Source organism: Hesperophylax consimilis, chromosome 1 (assembly GCF_061612785.1).
Source record: "Hesperophylax consimilis isolate HC1 chromosome 1, BYU_Hcon_1.0, whole genome shotgun sequence".
Lineage (NCBI taxonomy): Eukaryota > Metazoa > Arthropoda > Insecta > Trichoptera > Limnephilidae > Hesperophylax > Hesperophylax consimilis.
The window spans coordinates 4,465,703-4,479,960 of NC_142836.1; the positions used below are offsets into that span (position 1 = coordinate 4,465,703).

At 33.8% G+C, this 14,258-nt stretch overlaps 1 protein-coding gene across 1 annotated transcript in view; it reads right to left on the minus strand.

Annotated features, from left to right (window-relative positions):
- LOC149426152 (neuropeptide CCHamide-2 receptor-like) overlaps window positions 1-8,944 on the minus strand; it is a 176,324-nt gene extending 167,380 nt beyond the window's left edge. Inside the window, exon 1 of the mRNA XM_089635319.1 lies at window positions 8,685-8,944. Within this exon, the coding sequence (XP_089491445.1) occupies window positions 8,685-8,944 (260 nt within the window). The remainder of the gene's footprint in view (window positions 1-8,684) is intronic.
- Window positions 8,945-14,258: the final 5,314 nt, after the last annotated feature.

Genomic DNA, 14,258 nt, shown 5'->3' on the forward strand with positions numbered 1-14,258 from the left:
AACTTATGTCCTCAATACTCCCATTTTATTTTAGAGATTGGATAGGGAATATTCAACCATAGATCTGTGCAATACATAGGGCCGCGCGTCGCATATTTTTGTGCACGGCTGCTTCACTTACGTCGTTCAGATTCTGGCTTTACTTAAGGCGATGCCCTACGTCGTGTAATATTTTAAATTGAGCCTCTATCAATAACAAACCTTACGTAGATGGCGATAAGGTTTAAATTCCCGCTTAACACCATCTGCCTGTTTTGATTTATGCAAGAAAAAAACATGGCCAAAAAGTGCCTTTTATTTTATTTTGTGGATGTTCAGGCATAAATACTTAATTTTTTTTCGATCATTTTATAAATAACTTAATTTGCCACATTAAACAATAAAATCATAACCGAAAATGGGTTTGTAAGTAGGAGATTTTGAACTTCAAAACAGTTTACATAGGCCTTTACATTATTTTTTTCTGGGCTTATAAAAAGACTTATCTAAAAAAAACTGGATTATAACAAAGGCCAAGATGTATTCTACTCGCAGTATTTAATTAAAGCATCTGAAACATTTCTAGGCGACCAAATTTTCAAACCAAAAACACTTGATTTTGCATTACTACGTATGGCATCGCCTTAAGGGTATTGTCTCGTCTAGGGAATGCAATCCCGCAAGAAAATGTCAATCCAGGTATTTGCGGGACTGAACAATTTTAGTCCCGCTGGATCCAGGTATTTGCGGGATCCAGCAGAGTAGACTTAGATATCTAATCAATGGTATAATAAAGACCTAATACCTCGATCTACCAACCTTGTTTTTAGAGTTTTACATTTATACTTATAATAAAACAAGTTCTTTGGGACATTTTAAATGATTAATTAATAGGTATACTTTTAGTTAGACATAGGTAAAGTTTAAGTCATAAATTGGCAAAGAATAAGATAAGACATAAATTTACATAACATACCCGCCTCGGAACAGACTTTGTCTAGTGAGGTGGGTAAAAGAAATCTATGTACACAAATGAAAATAAAATACACGCCCGGATTGCCGACACTGAAACTGAAACTGAACTGAAACTTAAATTTAAATATTAACGTTCACACGATAAACAATATTCTTGTACAATGAGCATCATAAGTTTAATTAAACATTATTTTGGAAATAGCTTCGTAAAAAAGTTAAAGTATTAATTGTGTCATCTGATAAACGGCTTCTGATATTGGACACAAGGTAGCCAGCGGCTGAAAAAGCTCCTTCAGCTTCCACGCTGGTTGGCACAATAGTCATTAGCGCATTGTAAGTGAATTGAAGGTATGTGCCTTTTAATCCACCGGACTCGAAGTAATTGAGGGTAAATCTATAGTTGCCCTCTTTCAGCTTTAAAAGATCTTGAATAACCATCATTTTTAGTGTCTTGCCGTAATTCATAACCATTAATTTATTAGAATTAGACTATGTTGGTAAGTTAAAATCCCTGGTTTTAAAAAGATCTCGCAAATCCGACGAAACAGAATACAGAAATCTCGGAATGGTAAACCATCTTTAGACACCATTCGTGATACCCTCTTTTCGACGGTATTGTTTTCGCTTGAAAAATGGCCAGTGATTTTATTTGTTGATGGTTGAGGTTCACAATGAGCCGACGTGGAAGAACTGGACAGCGATGCAGTTGTAGAAGCTTCTCTGTAATCCCGCCAGTCCAGCGGGATCCCGCAAAATTTTCGACCGAGATTAGTCCCGCAAAATGTCTGCGGGATCTCGGTATTTCAGGATATTTCGAGGAATACTTAACGCAATATCTCTGCACCGAATTGAGATACGGAGTCGAATGAAAGTCAATGTAATGTAGTTTTCTAACGGAAGCATTACGGTATACAGTAGTGAATGGTGGAAGAAGTCGGAGACGCCCGAGAAATACATTAGCAAAATCGAAATATAATACATAATTATTGAAGATAATAATATTAGCGATTCTCTAACGAAAATTTGACCAAAAAAGTACGCTCGCATCTAGGACTTAAACCCATGACCTTTGCCTTGCCGGGGCACTGCTCTACCAATTGAGATGTATAATTACTCTACCATATAATTTTAACTTTCTATTAGATATATTCTTGACTGTTTTGTTATTCCTAATGTTTTATGTACATTCTATATACATTTCTTGTTTTAATTACCTTTATAATCTTAAAAAATATTATAAGTCGAAATCTCTAATATGTTAAATTCTTAAGTTATTGATAAGGATTTTTAAGTTATTAATAAGTTGTCCTCTCCTATGTATAAATATATCTTTATGTATGATCGCAAGATTCATCACTAGATAGATAATGCCTAGAATAAATATATCATAATTGCAAAAATTAATGTGCGACATCTATTGACTTTTCTGCAAGTATGATTTTAATTTTGTAAAACGTATTGATTAAATCCTGAAATTGTAATATTTAATTATTGAAGCGAATAATATTAGCGATCCTCCAACATATTTAAAAAAAGGTGAAATCAGAAAAAGATACGGTCATTTACTAATGATTACAGATTTACTCATTAAGTTATTTCAAAATCAAATTAAAATAATATAGGATAAATTCCGAACTGAAGTCGACGCAAAACGTCTCTTAGTAAAAAAAAATAGCCTGCGCCGCGCTACAGGAGTTCCGAGTTCATTCGACAGTAATTCGGAAGACATCGTGCTTTTCTTCGTCCGCCAACGGTACGGGTTTCAACCAACATATTGCTATTTTTTCTTAGATTTGACAATTCGGTAGTTTAAGTAATAGCATTAAATCACTTTAATTATCAATAATTCATTGAAACTCTTATCGCTGCGTGCTAACAAAATTATTTACAAAATGATAACTTCCACAATGATACGGAAACATTATTAAATCTGCAAAATCGTTGAATTCCGGCACTTCAGCAACAATAGAATATTATCCGAGGAGAATAAGTAAGAATACTAAAAACGAGCCCATTGTAACTGCTTTTACTTTCATAAAATAACGATCGATTCATACAAATTGGATGACATATTCAAATAATTTAAATGTTTGATGTAAGAGTAATGAGAAAAGGAGGCTTAGATGGTTTGGGCATGTAGAGCAAATGAGCGAAGAAAGGAGTGTAAGGATAATATATAAGGCAAATGTGAATGGTAGCAGAAGTCGGAGACTCGCGTTGAAGATATAGCACGATCAAGTGAATCAGATACTTGAGTAGGGCCATGTCAAGATCTGAATAATAGAATAGAATGTATGAGACAATGTATGAATGTGAATGAGGCAAGTGTGTGCCAAGACCGAGTTGTTTGGCGGTCCGTTCTCTCTGCCTACCCCTGCGGGAAAACGGCGTGATGGTTAATTATTTTAATAGTTAAAAATTTGAAATCCACCGAAATAGTAAGTTACAACAAGGAGGTCAAAAAATATTTAAAAAATCTTCAATCTAATACATTTTTTCATCGGTCGATTGAAAATGTTAGAAGTATCATCCAATTTTGGTCATAACTTTTTTCAGTTGAATACACAAAGAAATGCTTTTAAATTATGTTGTTGCAGCTACTCGCAGATGTCATAAATAAATGCAGGTTATTAAAATTATTGCTAGTCTCACACGGGAGTTATACTCTCATAATATATGTGGGCATGACCTGTTTTATCTTATCACTCGCCAAACATTCCCATTGTATAAGGTGATATTTTGAAAAACGCCAAACCCACATATATTACGAGAGCATGACGCTCGTGTAAGACTAGCTCAAGAAATGCTTTGAAAATATTATGCAGATTTGATGGCTACTCGCACGTGTCAGAATTAAATAGTATAAGTATAAATGTAGTGCAGGTTTAGGAGGTCTGTCACGGACGATCGATAAAGCCTTATGTCGATATGATATTGGCCCGTTGTATATGGTCAGTAAGCGATATTTGATACCCCCAGAATATGATACCTACACCTACAGTCGGTAGACAAAATCCGCTTTTAATTTTAACGCGACCTCCAAGGTGTCTGATAGCTGTCAATACGAATAACTTTTTGGATTATATCGTTAGTTTTTCAGAATAACTGGCTTATTAATGAATGGGGGTGAACTAACTAAGCTCTTAGAACTGAAATAAATCGTTCACACGATCCATAGACTTAATAAATTAATCACTGTTCGGCCTACGGAACATCTGCGAATTCGATGACACTTTTGTCCAAAACAAAATCACGATATTGAGAAAGTTGAGAAGATTCGATATTTTGAATGCATCAAAACAAACTGTTACCAGGCGATACACCGCTGCTGGCCACCCACTACAGGCCATATGCTGTAGACGTCACCTACGCCATCTGCTGGATCGTATAGCGTGCTGATCCAATAAACAGATGCACGATGTGCTCCAATTTGAAATCATTTCTTTTGGACAGGTGTCACTACGCATTGCACAGATAATGTCCACATACCGATTGCCCCAGTTTCTATTTGTGTATTAAAACATAGTGGTATTGAAATACATACTCCACTTCTTGTGAATTATTTTGGCTGTATAAATAGGAAGTACCTATATGTTACACCTCTTTGTACTTTATGTGTACAGTAAATGTAATTAAAATGTGAACTTTGATTTAAATTGTTTTTAATTTTATGATGATGAATGAACAGATTTCAGATTATGTGTTAAAGTGACAGACTACGCAATAATCTTCCTCAGAAGAGGGGGTCAGATCAATTGGGGAACTGCCGTGGAATATCATTTATTTGTATGGGATCTGTCACCTTGACAGATGACATGCGCATGATCATGGCGCTTCGTAAATTGATATGATTTCCTCTCATGCCTATTAATTTTCAAATATCGCCTGGCTAGTAGATAACAGCGTATCATTGTCGCTACGCCCACACTTATAACACATCATCTGTCAGGTATGACAGGTCTGTATGGAATTGTATGGCGAGCGATATGGTGTTATATAAAATCCTTTGATGCTTGTAGCGTAATGTGTCTCCCCCATTAGAGTCAAATTTCACATGAAAAACGCCTAGTCTAGACGTCTGAACATTAAGTTAATAATTTCGGAAAATTTCCCCGAATTATTATTTGAAGTAACCACAAAAAAATGTTTATGAATTTGCGAGAAAAGAAATACTTAACTTGTCGTCATGTAATTCTGCTTATTGTGCTCGTAGCCAAAGCTTTGATTCTCGAGAATCGAAATTGAGACCTCCTGACTCAAAGCCTAATACATAGACCGCTGCGCTATAATATATAACACTCAATATATAATAATATAATATATTACCTTGTTCATGTTTCGAAGGAAATAGATACTACACACGTTTTAAGAAAATTGTATCGGTGTATCCTGAAAAGTCTTGAGCATATTTGAAAATATTTACAATTCGTGTTTCTAATGAATTACAATTACAAGGAAACCAAATAAAAACTAATTTCTAAAATCATTCATTATTTTAACTATAATATCTGTTTTGTTTATTTTTGCATTTCTAAGCACATCTCCCATTGTAAACAAGGTTTTATAACGTGTAACAAGTCAGATAAAACCCCAAAATAAAATAAAAATTTCATATCCAGTCGAGTCACGAAATACAATATTTGTCAGTCCATTAATTTTTTCTGTGTTCATAAACTAAAGTAAGGCAACGTGGGATGAAAATATGAGACGGAAAATAAGCAAATGGATAAGGAAGAAAATAGCGTAACTGTATAGAAATTGCTGTAAAAAAACTAATGGGAATTGGCAGACATATCGCACGGTGGATGAACAACAACGGACGAATCTAGCAATAATTCGCCTAAAATAACAGGAAGGGTTTAAGACGGAAGAGACCTCAAGGTCGAACAGGTAAAACAAGTCGCAAAGAAAACATGTGGCACCCCGAAAACAAGGGGTGATAACAGGTATTGACTAAGTGGTAAATAGTTGTGGCGCATGACCTGTGTAACATGTGCAGAGGGAACGTTTTGAACCAGGTTAGAGCTCTGAAAAGATGAAAAAGATCGTTTAAAAGTATATTGTTTCCAAACTGAGCATTGAACCGCATATATTATTATTTTTGTTACTGCCTTATCTTATATTACTGCTTAAATCTTTTTGTCACTAATCTTCTAATAAATGTCATATCAATAGTAAAGGAGGGTAATGGCAAGTGTAAAATCAATATCCAGTATTTGTACTATAATATGCGCGTGTAAAGTTGTAAGCTTTTAATAAAAAATTGTTTATCTGAAATTACCAGCCAGATAAGTACGTGTCTTTGTATCTTTTTCTAAATAATAAGTATATTTTTCTGAATCTATTTGTAAATGATATTATTAGATAGAGACTAGGAATTCGTAATAAATTGTATAGAGGCCTTGCGGTGATTTTTAACAAAAACAACGTTATATAAGTTATACAATTATTATTATTATTATTACTAGTCGATCCAAAACTCTTTTTAATTGCAAAAAATATATCAAGACTGACTCATTTAGATACTCGCTTGTACCTAGATTGAATGCAATTGGCAATGTTTTCTCAGAAATTGTAGATGTGTTCAACTGCACGGAATATAGTTACAAGAAGGCTATAATAACATACCTCGGTAATAATAACAGTTAAGTTCAGCATAAAACCATTCTTCTGTATGGGTTCTGTATAATTTTAAATGCAAATATTGATTACTGTTTCACTGAATTGTTATGTTCATATTATCAAATGTTTGTAAAACTCTTATGGGCGTATAGTAAATAAATAAATAAGAACAAAGGTACAAACTTCAAACGGTGCACATCTGTAAAATGGAAATACTAACTGTTACCCGCCACGCGTTGCTGTATCTGTCTGTGCATTTAGAGAAACAATAGCACGTGTTGCTTTTACATCCAACAGATGTCCCTTTTTTTCAACAATGCATGTTTGTCTAACAGATGGCGCTGTTTTTTCTAAAAAAAGCATCTGTTACCTCTCACAGGTGACATCTACATAAAATAGGAAAATATAAAAACACACGTATGTCGCGTATTTGAATGCAAAGTTGTGTCAAAATTTCAAAACAATCGGTCAAGAACTTTCGGAGATATAAGATTTTGAAAAAATCAATAATTAATAATTACATATTATTATTTTTTTTTTTTTTTTTTTTTTTTACAGTATTACCGCACAAGAGTCCCAACTGCTCCCGTCTGGAGCCAGTGAGACTATGGCATCCCCAATTGGGGTATGTTGTGAGGCTGAGGGTATTGGGGAGGGGAGGGAGATGGGGAAGAGGAAGGTGGGGAAGTACCTGGCTATTCAGATCTGGTCACCAAACACGGCTAAAGCCATTTCAAGCAACGTTTCAATTCTGAATGGTGGTCTTACACCAGGGCGATACTGAGAGTATCTTCCACTCTGGAACGTGCCGCAAATATACTATATATTATTTTAAATTAATTAATTGTGAAATAACACAAATTAATCAAATAAAATTTATTTGCGCACGCCGGGTTCGAACCCGCGACCTTCGGATCTGTAGTCAAAAGCGTATACCACTAGACCACGCCGGCCGTCATATTTAATATAGAAGATAGATATCACGTAGAATCTGCTTCATTTTTTTAGAAAAATCACATTAATCAACAATACAAATTTCAGTTGTCGGTGTGTCCTGCGTAATTTGGTTCAATGAACTTAAATATGCTTTTAATTTAAGTATCATCAAAGGAACTGATTATATGAAGAAATCAGACTAACGACAACGTACCTACCAATTATATTTTTCATAGGTCTGTGCTAGTTTAATCTACGATGGAACCTCATTTTTTTGGATTAAAAAACCTTTATAAGTTACTTACACTGCTTCATATTTATTACCAGACCGGTTTCACTTTATGACGGACATCTTCAGATAACCAATCTGGAGGTGAAACTGGTCCGGTTATAAATAAAATGTCGAAAATTTTTAAAGACGCATTTAAAACACAATAACCAATCGTAAAAACGTAAAGGAGTTGCGCCTTCTTGGCCGTTAAATGACATGTCAAATAATCCGTTTTCAACCATACAAATAATACGTTACGAGGTTCCATTGAAAATGCACAGAATGGTGAACTTCGCAAATTTACCGTCAACTTCAAAAGCGTTAAACGAACAGAGCGTTCATGTTCAAAGAGCTTATTAGTAACACAATACGAAAGTTGCAGCGCAAGTTGTTCCTTAAAAAATATCCTCAGCTTGCACCTCTCTGTGTTGATTATTATAATTATTAACGACGTAGGGTAGTCGCAGCACTTTATTATTTCGACGAAACCTGGTGCGGATGCAGTTCCGCTGAATTGTTTCGGGCTGTAGTCAGAACTTCAAAGATTGTCCTTACGATAGCCGATAAAAGGCACCAGAAGTAGCAGAAAAAAAGTTTCAGGAAAATGTACGGCTATTGTAATAATTTTATTAAAGAAATACTTTTACATGATTTATAATGACAATGGGCAACAAGTGTACACATAGTTGTGCACAACTCTATTGATAGCCCCTTCCTATTGGAATGCTTTGACTTGTTGACTTTGACTTTTGACTTTGAAGTGTGTATGTTTGCTATATATGTTTGTTTCATAGCTTTTAGTGACTTTATATGGATTTTTAAAGGTGTGTTGATTTGTCATTGTGTCGAGTTATCAAGGAAACCCTAAAATAATAAATAAATAATTAACTGGTTCACTTACGTATTCGGCACGTTCCTCATGGCTCTGTGCCGCAAGAACACAACCACCAGCGTGCCGTTGCCCAGCACGCCCACCACGAAGATGAAGGCAAACAGTACGGGCACGATGTAGGTCTCCGGCCGCTCGGAGTAGGGCGTGTACTCGTCTTCATCGCCCAAGTCGGTGGGCAGTGTCTGCACCTCGCGCACCAGGGAGGAGGTCATGTTGTACGACAAATCCGTTAGATTGTCAAACCAACGGGAGGGGTAATCGTCCTCCATGGCGTATGAAGGGTCTTCAATAATCAGCATTAAACCTGCAAAAAATTATATTTTTTAAGTTTTTTGATAGTTGTTGTGATTGGTGTTAAAAAGAAAATATGCCTAGTTCCTATCGGTATGTCATTTATCCAGTCCTCTCCATAACCACCATTTTGCAGGAAAAGTATTGGAAATTTAGAATTATGGAAAGACAATAGTGAACATTCGATTTCATTTGTTTTGATAAATAAAAGAAGAATTGGGACTACCTTGGAAGCAAATTGTTGGTGTTTTTCGTGTACATAATCTCGTTGAAAAGTAAAACGAAGGAAGTTGACTATCTTGAAAGTGCTTAGTATCGTTTTAAGTACTCATTCGTTTTGTTGTATCTATAATCACCTGGAGATACCGCAGAGGAACTCACTATATTGTGTTGTGTGCTCCTTCGCAGTGGTAAGTGATTGGTCATCCTGTTTACCTTCGTTCCATGCATTGTTCAATCCTACACATACTATCACCCAGTTCTAGCAAACGCCTATTCATTTCGTTTCGTTTAAATTATTTACAGTCCACTTTCATGTTCATCTGAAGCAGTAATTCGTAAGTAGTTTCAGTTACAACATGTTGCGATAAGAGATTAAAACCTTGAGCAAATTGATATTAAAATTGTTTTATACCTATTTTTAGTACCTATAATTAGTACCTAAACTCAGTTGATTTTCAGATTTGAAAAATTTAATTATTTAATTTTATGTCATGTGTATTGTAATAGAATTACATAATTCATTAGTACACGTTTTTATTTATTTTTTAATATAATGGATAGTTTAATAAAATTCCCGCGGGTTGAACACATCTTAGCTTTTGCTATTATCGCGGATTTTTAAGTCTAGAAAAAATAAATTATCCGGCATATTAAAAATGCTCTGAAGTGGAAAAGTTTATACTTTTAGCTATGGCTTTATTGCATAGTGTGGCCATTTATGTTAGTTATTTAGATTGTGTTCTGAATATAATATTTTAGTTTCTTTTAAATTTACATAATATTCGGAAACAAATAAATGTTTTTGAATGTTAAAATTACAATATTCTGTGAACAAAGTGACGGACGGGCACAAAAATAAGAAGTCAGTTTGTATCGTTTCAGTACAAGCAATATCACAAATAAGTAGTCAGTTTGTAACGTTCTATTACAAGTAATAGCCCAAATAAGAAATCAGTTTGTATCGTTTTAGTACAAGTAATAGCACAAATAAGAAGTTAGTTTGTATCATTCTAGTACAAGCAATAGCAAAAATAAAAAGTTAGTTTGTATCGTTTTAGTACAAGCAATAATAGCACAAATAAGTAGTAAGTTTGTAACGTTCTAGTGCAAGCAGTAGCACAAATAAAAAGTCATAATGTATCGCTCTAGTACAAGCAATAGCACAAATGAGTATTTATCTTTAAAGTTAGTTTAGGTTTCTAATAAATGTGTAATCTTTTAAATTCATTGAAATATACACACGGCAACTTTAATAAAACATTCGAAAATGCCTTCGCTGCCGTGCTACCTTCGCCTTTTATGCTGCACAAGAACCCCGAATTATTAAACCCCGAAAGAAGGAAAAAAAATAAAGGCACCACAAGCGATGTATCGCGTTTTTTTAAACTCAAAAACTTTACATATTCTCATAGTAAACAATATAAAGTACCATTTAAAGGAATCAAAAAATACTAGAGAGTGTATCTAAATTTGAAATGTAATTTGTCAAAACGTTCTGATTTTTTCTAAAATTCCCTTCCACCATACTAAAAATGTTTGGAATATTATTCGGTTTGAATGAATTGTTTCCGCGAACTCGGTCGATTTTGAGCGGATTCTCGAGAAACTCAAGACGATTTCGATACTGTACAATGGTAATGGAGAAGCGAACCTACCTAAAATATCTAACGACGGCGAATGCGCGGTTTCGGAGCCCGCTTTTACTATGTGCACGTATTCAGAACATTTGTAGTTTCCCAGCGCTTAATTTATTTTCTTTTCATCCAAATAAATGCAGAGATGTATTAGATTCAAAACTTTTAGTCAAGAAAATAGTACGTTGAATATTCCTATAACTTTTTGGAAACTCAAACGCTCATTTAAATTAAATACTTTGCTGTAACCGGAGGTTTATTCCAACTTTTGAAGAAAATATGTAGATTCCAGTAGTTTATTAAGTTAAGTTTGGTAAATTGGTTGTTACATAATATTTCTGGAGTGTCGTTTGCCAAAGTGCAGATAAATTACTGTGCAGAACAAAATTTAACGAGATATGAAGATAAACTACTTTCTATACGCACTTGACTCCCTTTTATTCATATTGAATATGTTAATCGCACAAGAGTAACTAAGAATAGTTAAAAATTCCAGAAGCCAGAAGGACTACATTATGGGATGGTTTCTGTTGTACAACTGGGGTTTTCTCATAAACTCTAATAATCAATAAAACTCCGGCTTCAACAAAACACTTGGACTTTTTATTGTGATGGATTGAAAAAGGCTCTAGGTATCTAGCAAGGTAGATAATTAAAGTTTTTTCAATAAAGTAAATAACTTGTCATCGTTCCCGGGCATGACTGCAGATCTCCAACGAACAAACTAAGTGTTCTTAATTTGTTCGACGCGATCTATTGGTTTCACGTTAGCGATCTGCAGCCGTGCTCAAGTACGATGACAAGTTATCGACATGATCGATAAATTCTTTATCGATCAACCATGCTAGATACCCCGAGACCTTGAGTTTCTCGGCTTTGTTTTTATTATTTATTTATTAATTTACACTGGGTTTTTACAGATGATTTTTAAGATCTCACTTACGTAAGAACAATCCAGTTACAAAAACTCAGTTAATATACAAATAGGTACAAAAATTACCAAAATTTACTCAGCCATAGGACATATTAATTTTCATATACCTAAATAAAGATTAAAATATAAAACAAATAAAAATTCAAAATTAAAGATATATATGAAACACAAATATTACAGAAAAGTAATAGACGCAAGTAATACATAATATAATCAGTGAAACATATTTTTTAACAAAAGCAAACTTTTTTTTCTGAATCCATATATTGTTATTAACTTATTATTCTAGACAGCTAACGCCATATTAGGGAAACCTGATAGTATAATGTAGTGCAATCTATGGGTAAACTCGCACACTAATATCATGGATATAGCAATTATTATGTGGTGAAAATTGAAAGGATTAACAAAAGCTGGGCATCAAAGCATTGTAAGGAATGGCGCCAGCCTATACAGGGTGTATAGGCACGTACCCGACAAACTTTAACCAGCTATTCCTTAGCACATTTGGAGTAAAAAATGTTATGGGCACTTTGCTGTCCGGTAACATATTTTTTTATAAAAAAATTATTATTCATATTTTCACCACATGTCACCACTGTTTTATCCTTTGTCAAAGTTTGAAAACCCACCTGGCAATATTTTATTCGAGTTTCGTTGAATAATATACGTACGTACCTACATTAGCGCGCTTTTACGATCACAACGAAATGGCATGGCACTATTCGTCTCATTTTTAGCTATTATTATTTAGTGTGTATGAAAGAGCGAACACGCTTTTTGACACACTTGCTAATAACAGCTGTTGAACACGAGAAACAATGCCAATGACAGTGACGGAATGTGGATTTTTTTATCATTTTTTGTTTTTAAGTGAAAAAAAAAATGTTACCGGACAGCAAAGTGCCCATAACATTTTTTACTCCAAATGTGCTAAGGAATAGCTGGTTAAAGTTTGTCGGGTACGTGCCGATACACCCAGTATATTTTAATTATTGTGTCCGACAAAACTCAAGTGATAGACAGCTTACTCTAAGGTCAGCAGATCTAAATGTTAGTAATCGTGTAATCTAACTTTCTAGGTCAAATAGAGCCGTTTACTATGATCGCTTTTTTTCGTGTAACAGGTCCCCTCCTCATTTGGTATAAACTTCCTCATTAGCTCTTACTTATCTCCAGAATTCGACTGAATGTAAAATATAATATTATTTAAAAACTCATACCATTCATAAATCTTAACTTTTTCTATATTTTTTTATAATAAGCCATATTCTTAAACTACCCGTAACTGTTTGATTTATTTTGCCTCCTTATTGTACCTTTTTAAATATCTGCTCAGAAGATTCTTATTTCTGAGCACATACTGCCTCTTCTTTTACATTATGTTTTTTTTTTAATGTTCTTGTTTTATGCTGTCCTGTTGTTATTGTTTTTCTTTGTTTTGTCATCGCTTTGTATAAGCTGTATATTTAGTGTTATATTATTAGGTCTCTTTTGAGTAAGGCACACTGTAGAAATAATTTTAAGAACATAACCACTAAAACTAAATTACGTTCTTTACTTTTGTTATGATAAAGCGCACTTGAAGTGAAATTACAGTTAACTGCGCTCTATAAATGATATGTTATTATTATTATACATGCTCAAAGATCTGGAACAATAAAATAGGTTACAAACAAATACAATACATTAGGCACTTATAGTAATTTGAGCAGATCACATAATCGATTTAGTAATTATCTCTATGCAGCGGTATTTTTAAAAAGTAATTCATTGAGTAGACCATTTGCAAATGCGATGTTGCTATGTAAAATCATAAACAACATTTTTAACTGTCCTGAATTATTAAACATAATTGAATTGCAAGTACCTACGCAAAACAAGCGTTGAAATTCCTCTAATTAAAAACAAATTCAAATCAAACTGCTTGCCTTAAAAGATTTTTTTATCATATCAACCCTTTGGAGCACAGAGGTGCCATGTTACTCCATACGAATTGTCCACGAGAACGATTTTAAAGTTAGCACATCCCTGTCGGTGTGAACATAATGCTGTTGTTTTCTTTGATTATTGTAGAATTTAAATGAATTAATTTAAAACAGAGGTTTCCAAACTTTTTTGTGTCGTAGACCCCTTGCTATGTTTTTCTGTTTTTGGTAGACCCCCTACTTACCTGATATTGATTTTTTGTAAATTTCTAAAAGTAGTGAAGTTTAGTGTTAAGAACTTAAAGTAAAAACACATGTTCAGTTTTATACATTTATTAATTGAATTTAAATTAAAACTACTCAAAATAAAATTTTGTATCTGTTATATAAAATAAACTTAACATAAAATAAACTAAGCAATAAGTAAATGTTTTTAGTTGGAAGGATGAACCTGATGCTTTAATAATAAAATTATCAACATTTGGCGTCAATTTTGTAAGGTTTAATCTTAAGTCTCCTCGGCTAATGATGTCCAGTCTGTTTCTTTTTTTAGTTAGGAGATTGGTAACAGCGC